The sequence below is a fragment of the Rhinichthys klamathensis genome, unplaced genomic scaffold (assembly GCF_029890125.1).
Source record: "Rhinichthys klamathensis goyatoka isolate OS25496 unplaced genomic scaffold, OSU_Roscu_1.1 h1tg000188l_1, whole genome shotgun sequence".
Lineage (NCBI taxonomy): Eukaryota > Metazoa > Chordata > Actinopteri > Cypriniformes > Leuciscidae > Rhinichthys > Rhinichthys klamathensis.
In genome coordinates this window covers 77,714-90,000 of record NW_026606715.1, presented here as the reverse complement: position 1 = coordinate 90,000, position 12,287 = coordinate 77,714, and the positions used below count along the sequence as shown (strand labels likewise).

Here is a 12,287-nt window from a genome sequence, read left to right as displayed (position 1 = left end):
TTCTCCACTTTATTTTCTCATTAAAAAAACATACCATGGCTTTGAAGTAATCATTCAGTACTATGGTATATCATATTACCATCTGATACTATGACTGTACCATGGTACCACAACAGAGCTTACTTTATAAAGACAACTCAATGATGAGTTTGTGTGTTACCGTGATTTTGCCAGATGTAAGAGGTAAAGTCTGCTTAACCGTACTAAAATCACTGTAATGCAATAGCAACTAAAACATTAGCGATAGCAGTATGATAAAAGGCAACGATTCAGTTCAAAAGTTACATTAGGAATAATAATAATCAGAATAAATAATATTGTGGTGAGTTCATTAACTCTAGGCTATTTAAATGTAGAAATTGAGTTCTGATTATTTTTACAGAATGTGCAGTTACAGGTTATGAACATTTTACAATAGCATTCAATTAGAATTAGTTTAGTTTTATAAATATTTTCCTGTTCTAATCTAACATAGTCTAAAATTAAAATTTTCCACAATTAAATGCACAAAAAGTGTAATTCAGAAATTAAAAAAGGCATTTTGTTTCTAAAAATAGTTTTTATTTTTTTTGTCTTGCACTCAAAAGCATTAAACCCAGCAAAGGAAGGAAAATTTGTATAAAGAAATTTGGGTCACACTTTAGTTAAAGTGTCCAACTCTCACTATTAACTATGACGTTTGCCTCAAAAAAACGTCTAAATACTGCTTATTAATAGTTAGTAAGGTAGTTGTTAAGGATAATAGGATTAAAGGATGAAAAATATGATCATGCAGAATAAGGTATTATGTGCTTTATAAGTACTAATAAACAATCAATATCCTAGTAATATGGATGCTTATAAGCAACTAGTTAATAGTGAAAATTGGACCCTAAACAGGAGTGTACACGTCTGTCTAGCACATGTTTAGAACAACAATGGAAAAGCTGTGGAATGCAAAAATATGTTCTGAGTGAATGGCCCCTTAAAATGCTAAAAGAACGCAATGAAACTAAAGTATCAATCAACAGATCTTTTGTTCTGTGTTGTGATGAACATCCGAGTGAAACTGATTATTGAATAAGAATAAATGTAGAGCGGGACTTGGATTGTGGATTGGACGGATGCAGATCTGAATGTGAGCTTGCAGTCGGAGTTTAAGCGCACTAAAGGATTGGAGAAGTCCCCAGAGAGAAGTCTGTCATTCCACTGGAAGAACCAGCTATCACATTTTAATTAAGAATTATGAGCCGGGATAAAACATATGCAACGATATATCCACATTAAAATGTATTTAGAAAATAAATAGGGTGAATTTTCGTTCCATGACTTTACCTAGCATCTTCGTCAGCTCTTCTCCTCACTGGTGCCACGTGTGCAGATATGAATATATATTCTCAAAGGCCTTTTTGTTAGGTTAGGTGCAATTAACAAACGAACACACGTTCACTCGCAACCCTACCGCGATCCTTTCATGAGGACACCCTGGCAGCAAATCAAAATGGCCACGGAGACGGCCATGTTTGCCCAGAGATGAAATAGTGGTGGTCAGTGGAAGCCAACGTCTACGGTCAGTGAGGACAGGACTGTCCACGGGAACAAGAGCTGCTCAGTAACAGCGGCTTGACACTGAGCGGACGGCCCGCGTGCTGAGTTCAAGCTGGGATCAGGTTCAAACCTGTGTGTGTGTGTGTGTGGGGAGGGTTTCTGAGAGGGAAAGCTAAAGTGAATAAACGGTTCAGGGAATGACTTTTACCACATTGTTTTAATCAAAGTTTCTGAAGTAACTCCGCTGGAAAAAGTTCTGAGTCATTTTCCCTTGCCTCTAAAATTGATCAGTGAACATTAAACAGATTTGAGACTCATTAAGGTCTGAGGAGAAAAATGTGAAATTGTTAAATCTTACGGCCAGAGTTTTCAAAGGCTTCAGAAGATTTCCCTCAAACGCCTGGTTCTGTGCCTGGTGTTTGACATGATTCAGCAGTTGCTGATGCTGATGAGTTTGGGATCTTTCAAGGTCCAAATGACTAACACCTCTAATCTAAATTCCAATAAACTAACACAATGACAGAAGTGCAATGAAATTTATTCAGCTTGAACTGTTTACACATTGTATTTATTTTCCGAATCTGTGAATCTGCGCTCTGAAAATCACATGGATCTTTTTAGTGAAGCGATCACACGACGGGAAGAGACAAGTTGGTTTCCTCATCAACCTGTTCCTGGCTAGTAAAATAAACAGAGAGCGAGGCCATGTGGAATGAGGAGGACAGAGCGTTTCTGAGCTCTTCCAGAGGAATTCATCCCCGTCCCCGTCCCACAATCCTCCTGTTCTGAGCCCTTTCTCAGGACAGCACTCCCAACCTGTTCCACCGACACTAACTCCATAAACACTCAATGGGATAAACAACATGTCCATCCAATCATTTTGGAAATCATTGGAAATCCAACCATTTTGAAAAAAAGAAAAAGTTTAAATCTCATTTGTGACATTTATCTCTTCTGTTCCCACCAAAACTATCACAAAATCAATGTATTGCATACAGATTTGGAACGACATGAGAGTGAGTAAATAATGGCAAAGGTTTCATTTTTGGGTGAAATATAAACTATAAAGAGGACCTATTATGCACTTTATCAAAGTCTTGATTTTGTTTTTGGGGTCTACTAGTAAATGTGTTCAAAAAACACATATTTTACATTATTACTCTCTTCCCTTTTAGTTTAGTTTAAATCCTGTCTCTATGAAGCCCGTCCTTCTGAAAAGCTCAATGTGCTCTGATTGGGCGCCTGGATCAGTGTGTTGTGATTGGTCGACTTCCAGCATGTTTGGGAAATATCCCGCCCCTTACCATAACTGCCAGTTTCAACACACTACTAACTAACTCAACCAGGCCCCGCCCCTTTATTTAACATAAGCCTTGGGTGGGAATTATTTAAACGAGGAATACTGTGACGTGTTTGTTCCTGGAAGAAAACTCAAGACTACAATGGAGGCGTTTCAGGGAGTTCAGAAACACTGACACTGATATAGAGAACAACTCTTTGACTTGGTAACTTCGCGGAGCTTTTCATGATCATACAGCAACATTACACACTAAAGAAAGATGAACAAAAAGCCTAATAGTATCCCTTTATAGGATATACAATTGCTGTGACACATTTTTGCTTGTGTGTCACAATGTGTGTGTTGTGTGCTTTTGCTCCTTCCTGGCAAACTGAGAGGTTAAAGTATTAACCCGTGTTTAATTGCGTCTAGCACTAAAACTCTCCGTCTCACTCCCATCTTAAAAATGACCCTGGGGGCCTCTGTGTTTAGGACACCCAGCTTTCACATTCACATGTTACATGCATTGCTCACATTAGCAGGTTACTGATTACCCTGCAGTGTGTGTGTGTGTGTGTATTTTGGGACTTGACTAAGAATCTGAGAAGTTAACAGAATGACATGCTAATGTAAACATAATCCCAGTGCAAGACCCCCTAATCAGGCCCCCAAGCTGTTTTGCAGATTGCCCGACACACCATTTCAAATGTCTTTCCACACACAAACACTCGGAAGAACTTAAAGGAATTGTTCACGCATAAAATGTAAAAAAAACCAGCATTTTGGCATTGTTTATTCACTCTCATGTTGTTCCAGCTCTGTAGTACTACTTATTCATCCATGAAACACAAAATGAAATGTTAGACAGAATGTCGGAGGTGCTCTTTTATCACGAAAGGAAAGTGGATGTTGAATTTTACTGTCAAGCTCCAGAGAGGACAAAAAAAGCACCTTAAAATTAGTCCATATGGCTCGTGTTCGATATCCCAATTCATCTGAAGTCACATGATAGCTTTGTAAAAGTAACACACAAAAACATTATTCATTGTACTGATAATCTTCCTCGTAAGAGTATGACTTCTTATAGCCAACAAGGACATATATATGGGCAGTTTGGAGCTTTACAGTATATAGCCCAAAGTATTCTTCAGTTTTAATGTGAACACATAAAGTATATATGCATATACATAGCCTTTCAAAATATACTTCTTTTGATAGCGTACATAAACACAGCTGCTTGACACATTCGCACTAAAAAGTTTCATCCTTCTCCCGTTTCTGCGCTATTTTGTGCAAACTAGTCCTTTAAAGTGCCCCTATTATGCTTTTGTCAAATATTACATTTCATGCAGTGTGTAATAGAGCTGTTTGCGAATGCAAAGGTAAGCAAAGATCAAAGTGCACGACAAATAAAGTTATTGTCTCCTAAAAGAAAGAATCGATTCTGAACTGCCGAAACGAGTCGTCAGTAACTCCAGCCTGTTATAAACCTATGTAACAATGGAGCAAATTTGCATAATGTCAGTCTATGGTGTTCATTGGCTGCCCGCGAACAACGCCTACTTTGTCCCTCAAACACTGTAGTTGTATCTGAGACTATAAGAGTTTGGTTCATGTTAACGACATGTTGAGAAGACGCTTCTTCAGCGCTGGGAATCCACTTTCCTGCACTTCTAAAGAATGAGGATCAAGTGCTGAGGAAGAGCTGAAATTAAAATATGATAATGGGCATTTGGTTTCTGACATGCACTGTAAGCAGTCGACCAATCACAACAGACTGGGCCGTCTGACCAATCAGAGCAGAGCAGGCTCTCAGAAAGGCGGGGTTTAGAGCCTGAATCTTCTTCACACTCCGAGAAATGATGTGATGTGCAATGTATATTATGAAAAAATTAAAGTGTAAATCTAAATCTATTGTAGGAGACCTTAAAAACAAAATAAGGAACCTTTAAAATCGCATAATAGTGGCACTTTAATTTATTACATGGACTATGTAATTGTGATTTTTTATCTCACAATTCGGACTTTTCTTTTGCAATTGCGAGTTTGTGGGATATAAAGAGTTTATATCTTGCAGTTGTCATTTTTTTCTTTCTCAGAATTGTGAAATATTAAATAAAATAAATGTGGAAGAAGAAGTAAAAATACTACAGGACAAAGGGCCAGATTTACTAAACAGGCTAAATTAACGTGAGAGCGCAATCCAATAAAAGCATCGATGTGAGTGTAAAGTTCAGCGCATGATCTACTGACGACACACACATTAAAGAACACAGACACAGCCGGATCATTTATGACCAACACAATCTACCAAGAGCAGCGCATACTATAGCATCTGCTTTAAGACATGCTTTTTTTGGCCGGTAAATAATGGCACCAATACCAGTAAACTGCAAGCGCAAACCTTAGTGAATCAGCTTTCATGATTACTGTAAATACTCTCCTCACATACATTTTGCGTCTGAAAGGGAAACTCCTACAAATGCATATGCAATAAAGTCAGCCGCAAAAATAACCCTGTCCACGGCGCTAATTTTTCACTGCGTGTCTTTACTAAATCCTGACAGTGTTTTTTATGATGTTTTACTAACAAAGGTCGGTCGGAAGGAGCGCTTTCAGACAATGAACCCATTTAACACGAGAGGAGCACATTCAGTTAATCAACTCAATCTACAACCCGATCACACTAAATGCGTCTCTATAGCACGCAGTGTGTTTATCGTGTAATTTATACGCGAAAATGAGTTTTTACGTGCATAGGATACGCATGGCTTGGTTAGGGTAGGTTTAGTAGTGGTGTGGGGTGCGTGTATGGCAAGCCGTTTTAACTTTTATTCATTTCCAGGATATGAATTGTTGATATCAAAAATGTAATTCTTGATATCAACAATTGTATTTTCACTAGTGAAATGTCACCATAGACTGCCATTCAAAATCAATTGTTGACATCAAGAATAGACATTTCAACTAGTGACAATTTAATTCTTGATATCAAAAATAAAGGTTTTTACTAGTAAGAATTGTATTTCTGATATGTGAAATTGGAATTTCAACTAGTAAGAAATAAATTCTTGATATCAAGAATTGATTTTGAATGGCAGCCTATGGTGACATTTCACTAGTGAAAATACAATTACAGATATCAAGAATTATAGTTTTTACTAGTTGCAATTCAATTGTTGACATCAAAAATGATCATTTTAACTAGTGAAAATGTAAATGTTGATGTCAAGAATTAGCATTGTTACTAGTGAAAATGTAATTCCTGATATCAAAAATTGCCATTGTTACTAGTAGAAATATTATTCCTGATATCAATAATTATAATTTTAACTAGTGAAAATTGAATTGTTGATATCAAGTATTCATATCCTGGAAATGAATAAAAGTTAAAACGGCTTGCCATAAAAACGGCTTGCCATAGGCGTGTGTATTATACGTTTGGGTAGAATTAGTGGTGTGGGGTGCGTGTGTATTACACGCAAATGAACTCCGTATCAAATGCACACGAAAACTGCGTATCATTTGCACGTAAAAACTAATTATCGCGTATAAATTGCACGATAATACACAATGCGTGCTATAGAGACGCATATGATAAGAGGTATACATACAGCAGTCTTACCTCTGTTCATTGACAGTTTATCAGCATCCCTCCACCACACCATCTCCCCACTTCTAGTCCTAACTAGTCCTATCACATCCCGCGGGATTTCTCTGGGTTCGGGCCAAACTCGGAGCTCGGAGAACCCCACCCCCGTCCCGTATAAAAAGTCACAATTACCTTTTTTATCTTTTATTGCGTGGCGGAAACAAGCTTCCAGAGAGATAGCCAGTGGTCATTAATCAGACACACACAGTTTGCATCGTGCTCTCTGGTGTCTCTGGTGTCAGTGCTGACATGTACATGAATAAGCCCACTCTCCCTGTCCACACAGATCCAGCACCACCACCACCAGTCATGACTGTTTATACAGCAGGTGTTGCCCTCGCTTGTAAGAGGAAGACGGGATCTGCTTGACAGACATGCTAGTTAAAGACTGGCAAGCCGAGCGGAGTGTGACCTCGCTCTCCTTCAGACCTGTGCAGATCTTTCTCCTGCACTCTGGCTGAACCCGACCCGCTGATAATCAGCCCGCCGGATCATATCTTCTCACCTTTGACCTCGCAGTTTCTGTCTGATGTGGCGGCTGCCAAAGCAAGTGAAAAGCAGCACTTCTGGGCCTGATTGGTTAGGTGCGAGGGCGAAGAATGTCGACTGCACGGGTTGTTTATTAATACTTACATGTGAGGGATATCTGTGTATGTGTTCCATCATTATAGGTTTATAGGGAGAGGTATTATTTATGTCGTTATGCTGATTTATGAATGTTTTAAGAACTAGGGCCCGATCACAACCAAGCGCCGGCTCTGAAGCTCTTGGCAGAGAGTGAGACGTGGCACTACAGAACGAGCTGACGCCCATATTCAACTCAACTTTTACACATATTGATATTTGTAAAAGACTTAAAATGTAATGGGGAAAAAAATATATATGTGCTTTTTTAACAACTACAAACTACAAACTACAAACTAGTAGGTACTTTATTGTACAGTCCTGTTCACCATGTTCATAGTAATTACAATAACTGGATAATAACTAGGTACTAATCCTGAACCTACCCCTAAACCTAACCTTAACCCATGTAGTTACCTTATATTACCACTACTTCCCTAGGTAAGTGCACTGTAAGTACACGTACTGTAAAATAAAGTGCAACCACAAAGCATTTAAAACTGGTCAACTGGCTATTTGATGTCAGTTATGAATGACTAAATCAGGCGTTATTATGTTAAGCTTAACAAAGCTAATTTAAAATAGATGGGCAAATAAATAGATCATAAATAAATAAGAGACTTTACATTAGAGAATGCTTCACATTTATACCAAAATTATTCTGAAGGGGTTTATATGTTTTTAAATTAAGATAATTTCTTTCTTTGATATATAAGAGAATAGCAGAAATAAAGAAAATAAGCTTCAATATGCCTTTCTAAATAAATCAAAGTTTCCATATTCATATAGTGTGCTTAATTCAAATCAAGCAAAAGATACAATACAAATAAGAAGCTGTGGCCACATTTAATTTGGTTTAACACAACAATATTATGTTATTCCTTAATGCATTGCACAATATTTTTATGATTTTAAAATGCAACAGCTTGGACTGTCACAAATATATATTTCTTGAACAATGTTGAGCATTTCAAAACCAGATTACAGTTTGCTTCTCAAATGTTTAATGTTTAAAGTTGTTCATTTGTAGATATTTAAAAAAATTATGAATTTATATGGCAGCTGTCTGTGATCATAATGTCTTTGCGATATAATAACGATGACTGTGTCTTTTGTGTGAGTTGATAAACTGGGGTCCTGCACCGTTGGTCCCCTGCTGTGAGCGCACAGAATGAAATCAGGCCGGCGGCCCCAATCTACATACAGCTTCTGATAAAGCCTTCAATAACACCACCTCAACGGTTACTGCTTATGAAATGACATAAACCATCTCTCCATGGCCATATTCAACTGTGGGGGATCTGTTCCACTGTACATAGCCTATCAATCTTATAAAACAAATCAAACTATCTTGGATAATAGCAGAATTAAATTCGGTTACACTTTCTTTTAAGGTGTGCTTGTTACAGTGTAACTATGCATTTAAGTACTGAGTAATATTAAGTAAGTACATGTACTTACTATAGGGTTAGAATTAGGTTTGGTTTAGGGTTAGTTGCATGTAATTTATAATTACTACATGTAACAAGGACACTGTAAAATAAAGGGTTACCTTAAAATCAGTAATTTCTGAATCAGTGTAAAATATGAACTTATAACTTTGATTTTTACTGTGGATTTAAATTAATACAGCTTGTGTTTACATGGGTAACATTAATAAACAACATTAGGAATTAGGCTGAACTGTTTATAAATGCTCGCTGTTATCATTAGTTAGTTAGTTAATGAGTGACATAGTTATTAATTGTTGAAGTATAATATGTGTAACAAGAGCACTCCAGTATTATAAGTTTAGTAATTAATGGGCTCATTAAAGAAATCCTAAAGCAAAAGACGAAAAACGATTAGTGTCCATCATATAGGCCTTTCTAATGTAAACCCGCGTGTTTAGTAACTGTGTGAGATCTCAAGTGTGAATGTTTACGCGTGGAGTATCAAAATCAACACAAGCGGTGTGTGTCTTAGTAATTACACTATCACCCAATCAACAATGACTGAAAATGGGCATCGGCTCATTGTCTGCGTGTTTCGGTTCCCCGTTTTAAGGCGAGCAGAAGCGGCTCTGTCGTGTCGTTTATTTGACATGAGCGCTTGTGTAGTTGTTGAAGTCGTAATCAGCTCTTGTAAACATAAGAGAACGAGACTCTGAAATGAACAGCCCTCGTTTATCTTCTGTCTTCCTGCAGTCCAGCCATGCAGCCCAGAAGTTAACCAGGCTTTGAGTAAAAAAAAAAAAAAAAAAAAAAACATTGGCTAAATAAATAAAAATATAGGCCTACTTGCACTCATATAAAGTGATGAAATATGCTATGAATGTAAGTTTTTTTCTGTATTTCAGAAAGGGATATAGGCTAGATAAATCTTTTTCTAACCCTTTCTAGTTATGGGTTCAGTGTTTCTACAGACAGCTAATATGGAGTGGATACAAATAAATCAGCTAAAGTTTAAATGGTAAAATATGTTAGAATTTAAAAACTCATAAACTTGGGTGGAACATATATTGTGACGAGTTGAATAAAAAGAAACAACCGTGTTATAACGATGAAACCGTTTTAAAAGTTGCGCTGCAACGTGTGAATTTAATTTTGAGTTTAGCTCAGGATGTGCTTTGTTTAAAAATAGAATTAACATTACCTTGAGAATATTAGGGTGCTGCAATCTCTCCATCAGCGTCATTTCCTTGACAATTTTGAAGGATGCGAGTTTGTAACAGTCTGTCGACGACGCGTATTTCTTCACACAATTCTCCATATCGTGACCCCCGAAATCGACGGATTTCAACGCGACGGAGAAGCTGCTGTTCAGAGCCGCCTTATACACCGCCTTCGTGTATCCCGAGCCCAGATACTGGACATTGGTCACGTTATCAATACTGCCGCAGCCGAGCACCGATTTTGTTGCTATGGATACAGCTCGGGACTGATCGTAATTATTGTTTTTCTCGATTCCTTTGTATGATTCCAACTCTCCGCGTTGCTCCAGGTCCATGAGCCGCCTGCGCTCGAGCGCTCCGGTGCCGACCCAGTGCGCGCGTCTCTGGCGGTACCGCAGAACCTCATCTAATCGCTCGCGTATTTGCCGCTGGAGCTCCGGGAGTCGCCCGGCGGAGGGTGTCAGCTCCTCGATTTGAAGCCGGGCAGGAGAGTCCGCGTCGGGCTGCGGCTGCTGCTGTTTCTCGTGCTGGTGGTGGCGATGCACGCGCTCGCCGTGGTGCTCGAATCCCGGAATGAACAATACATTCATCAGCGTGCCCATGAGGAACGAGAGACAGAAGCCCGCCGCTACCAGCATCTTTCTCCGCTTCATTTTGTTGCTTATTATTATTAGCAGAAAATAGATGTGTTCCCCCTTCCAGCCTCCGCCTACCCGCCGGGCAGCAGCAGGCAGTGTGGCCGAGCCGGAGTGTCTCGTGCAGCGTGAAGGCTTCAGGATCGCGAGGGAAGGCTATGATGCTGCGCTCAGAAAGATGTGCCGTATGTTCATCTTGCAGTTATGATTTAAGATCCACCCCATATACTGCTGCTCATGGTGACACTGCGTGTGCGCGCAGTTAACGGGGGTCTCCGAGCGCGCACCAGCACTTCGCCTCAGCGCGACTCCGACGAGACTGACGTCACTTTGACTGGCAGTTCACTCGGCTTGCTGCGGTGGAAAAGCGAAGGTTCACACTTAAAGGAATAGTTCCCCTCAAAATAAGAATTATGTCGTCATTTGCTCACCCTCAAGTCGCTCCAAACCTGTATGACGTTCGTTCTTTTGTGGAATGCACAAGGTCGTTGGAAGAATGTCTGCATGCATGGACAATGAATATTGACTTGATATCAAGCCTCAAAACGGAACGCAAACATAATGTGTTCGGCTATTTTTAAGTCTTTTGAAGCCATATTATAGCTTTATGTGAGAAACAGACCTATAAATAAGATATTAAAGTTTATGCGTTTTATTGACTGCTTTTGTCAGCCATTATATAGGTTATTGTATGATGATCTTGAATTTTCAGTCCCCATTCATTGGCATTACACGAAAAAAGTGACAGACACATTCCTCAAAATGTCTCCTCTCGTGCACTGAAGAGGGTTGCACAAGTTTGGAAGACAGGAGGATAAATAATGACAGAAATTTCATATTTTTGGTTTTCCTCTTGACTGTCTGGAATTTTGACGCGCGCGCACACACACACACAAACACACACACACACATTAGGCCTATATATCTTTCAAATCGATTAATTGCGATTAATCGAATCTAACATAAAAGTTTCTATATTATATATAACACACACACACACACACACACACAAACTTTTATATTAGTTGCATTAATCGATTTGACAGCGTATAGGCATATATATATATATATATATATATATATATATATATATATATATATATATATATATATATATATATATATATATATATAATATAGGCCTTTAGTTTTTCACTAAGAACATCCTTTTGTGTAATATATTTAATGGTTTACAATTTAAACATCTTGAAGTTCTCCTCTGTGTTTCTGGCTAAACACCCACACGATACAGTTAGTTGCATGTCGACGTGTTTACCGAATGTTTCAAGCAAGCATTTAATTGTGTTTTTTCAGCGCATTAGATTCGGCTCAGTTTGCAAGTCCCTCTGACTTTCGGAAAGAAAAATGTGTATAATTATGTCTCTGGGGTCGGAGAAGTAAAAGTTTAAATGAAAAACAGACACGGGCGGGCAAAGGGGGAGAGAAATGATGGAAACATGGCACTTGTAAGCTTTGTTAAACTCGCGCGAGATAAGGAATTCCTCACCAACATCAGGCGCTGCGTTTGTAGGCTGAGAGTAAATAAACGGCGACATCAGTCAACACACTTATATGTAGGCTATAGACTTAAAGTTCAACACAAACTCATAAACGATAAGAGCAGTCTTCATGATGCTTTGCCAGTGTAATTATTATGCAATGGTTTTCTCTCTCTCGAATAGCGCAGGCCGAATGCCAGCAGCGACACACACAGCTATCCATCACGCGCGCATTAACATGCTGTTAGCAACTCATTAACAAATACAATCAACCTGTAAACTGGAGCAATAAGAGCAGATCAGCAGGAGCCCGGCCGCTCCAGGGCCGCTTCAGTGTTGCCATGCGTCTTTTATTTATAGCAGTAATTAAGCTAATGTAATTAGGTGATGTTAGTCTCAGTCTAATGTGAAAAACTTT

At 38.7% G+C, this 12,287-nt stretch overlaps 1 protein-coding gene across 1 annotated transcript in view; it reads right to left on the bottom strand.

Annotated features, from left to right (window-relative positions):
* pkdcca (protein kinase domain containing, cytoplasmic a) overlaps positions 1-10,723 on the bottom strand; it is a 42,042-nt gene extending 31,319 nt beyond the window's left edge. The window contains exon 1 of the mRNA XM_056261893.1: positions 9,717-10,723. Coding sequence (XP_056117868.1) covers positions 9,717-10,388 — 672 coding nt within the window. The 5' untranslated portion in view covers positions 10,389-10,723. The remainder of the gene's footprint in view (positions 1-9,716) is intronic.
* Positions 10,724-12,287: the final 1,564 nt, after the last annotated feature.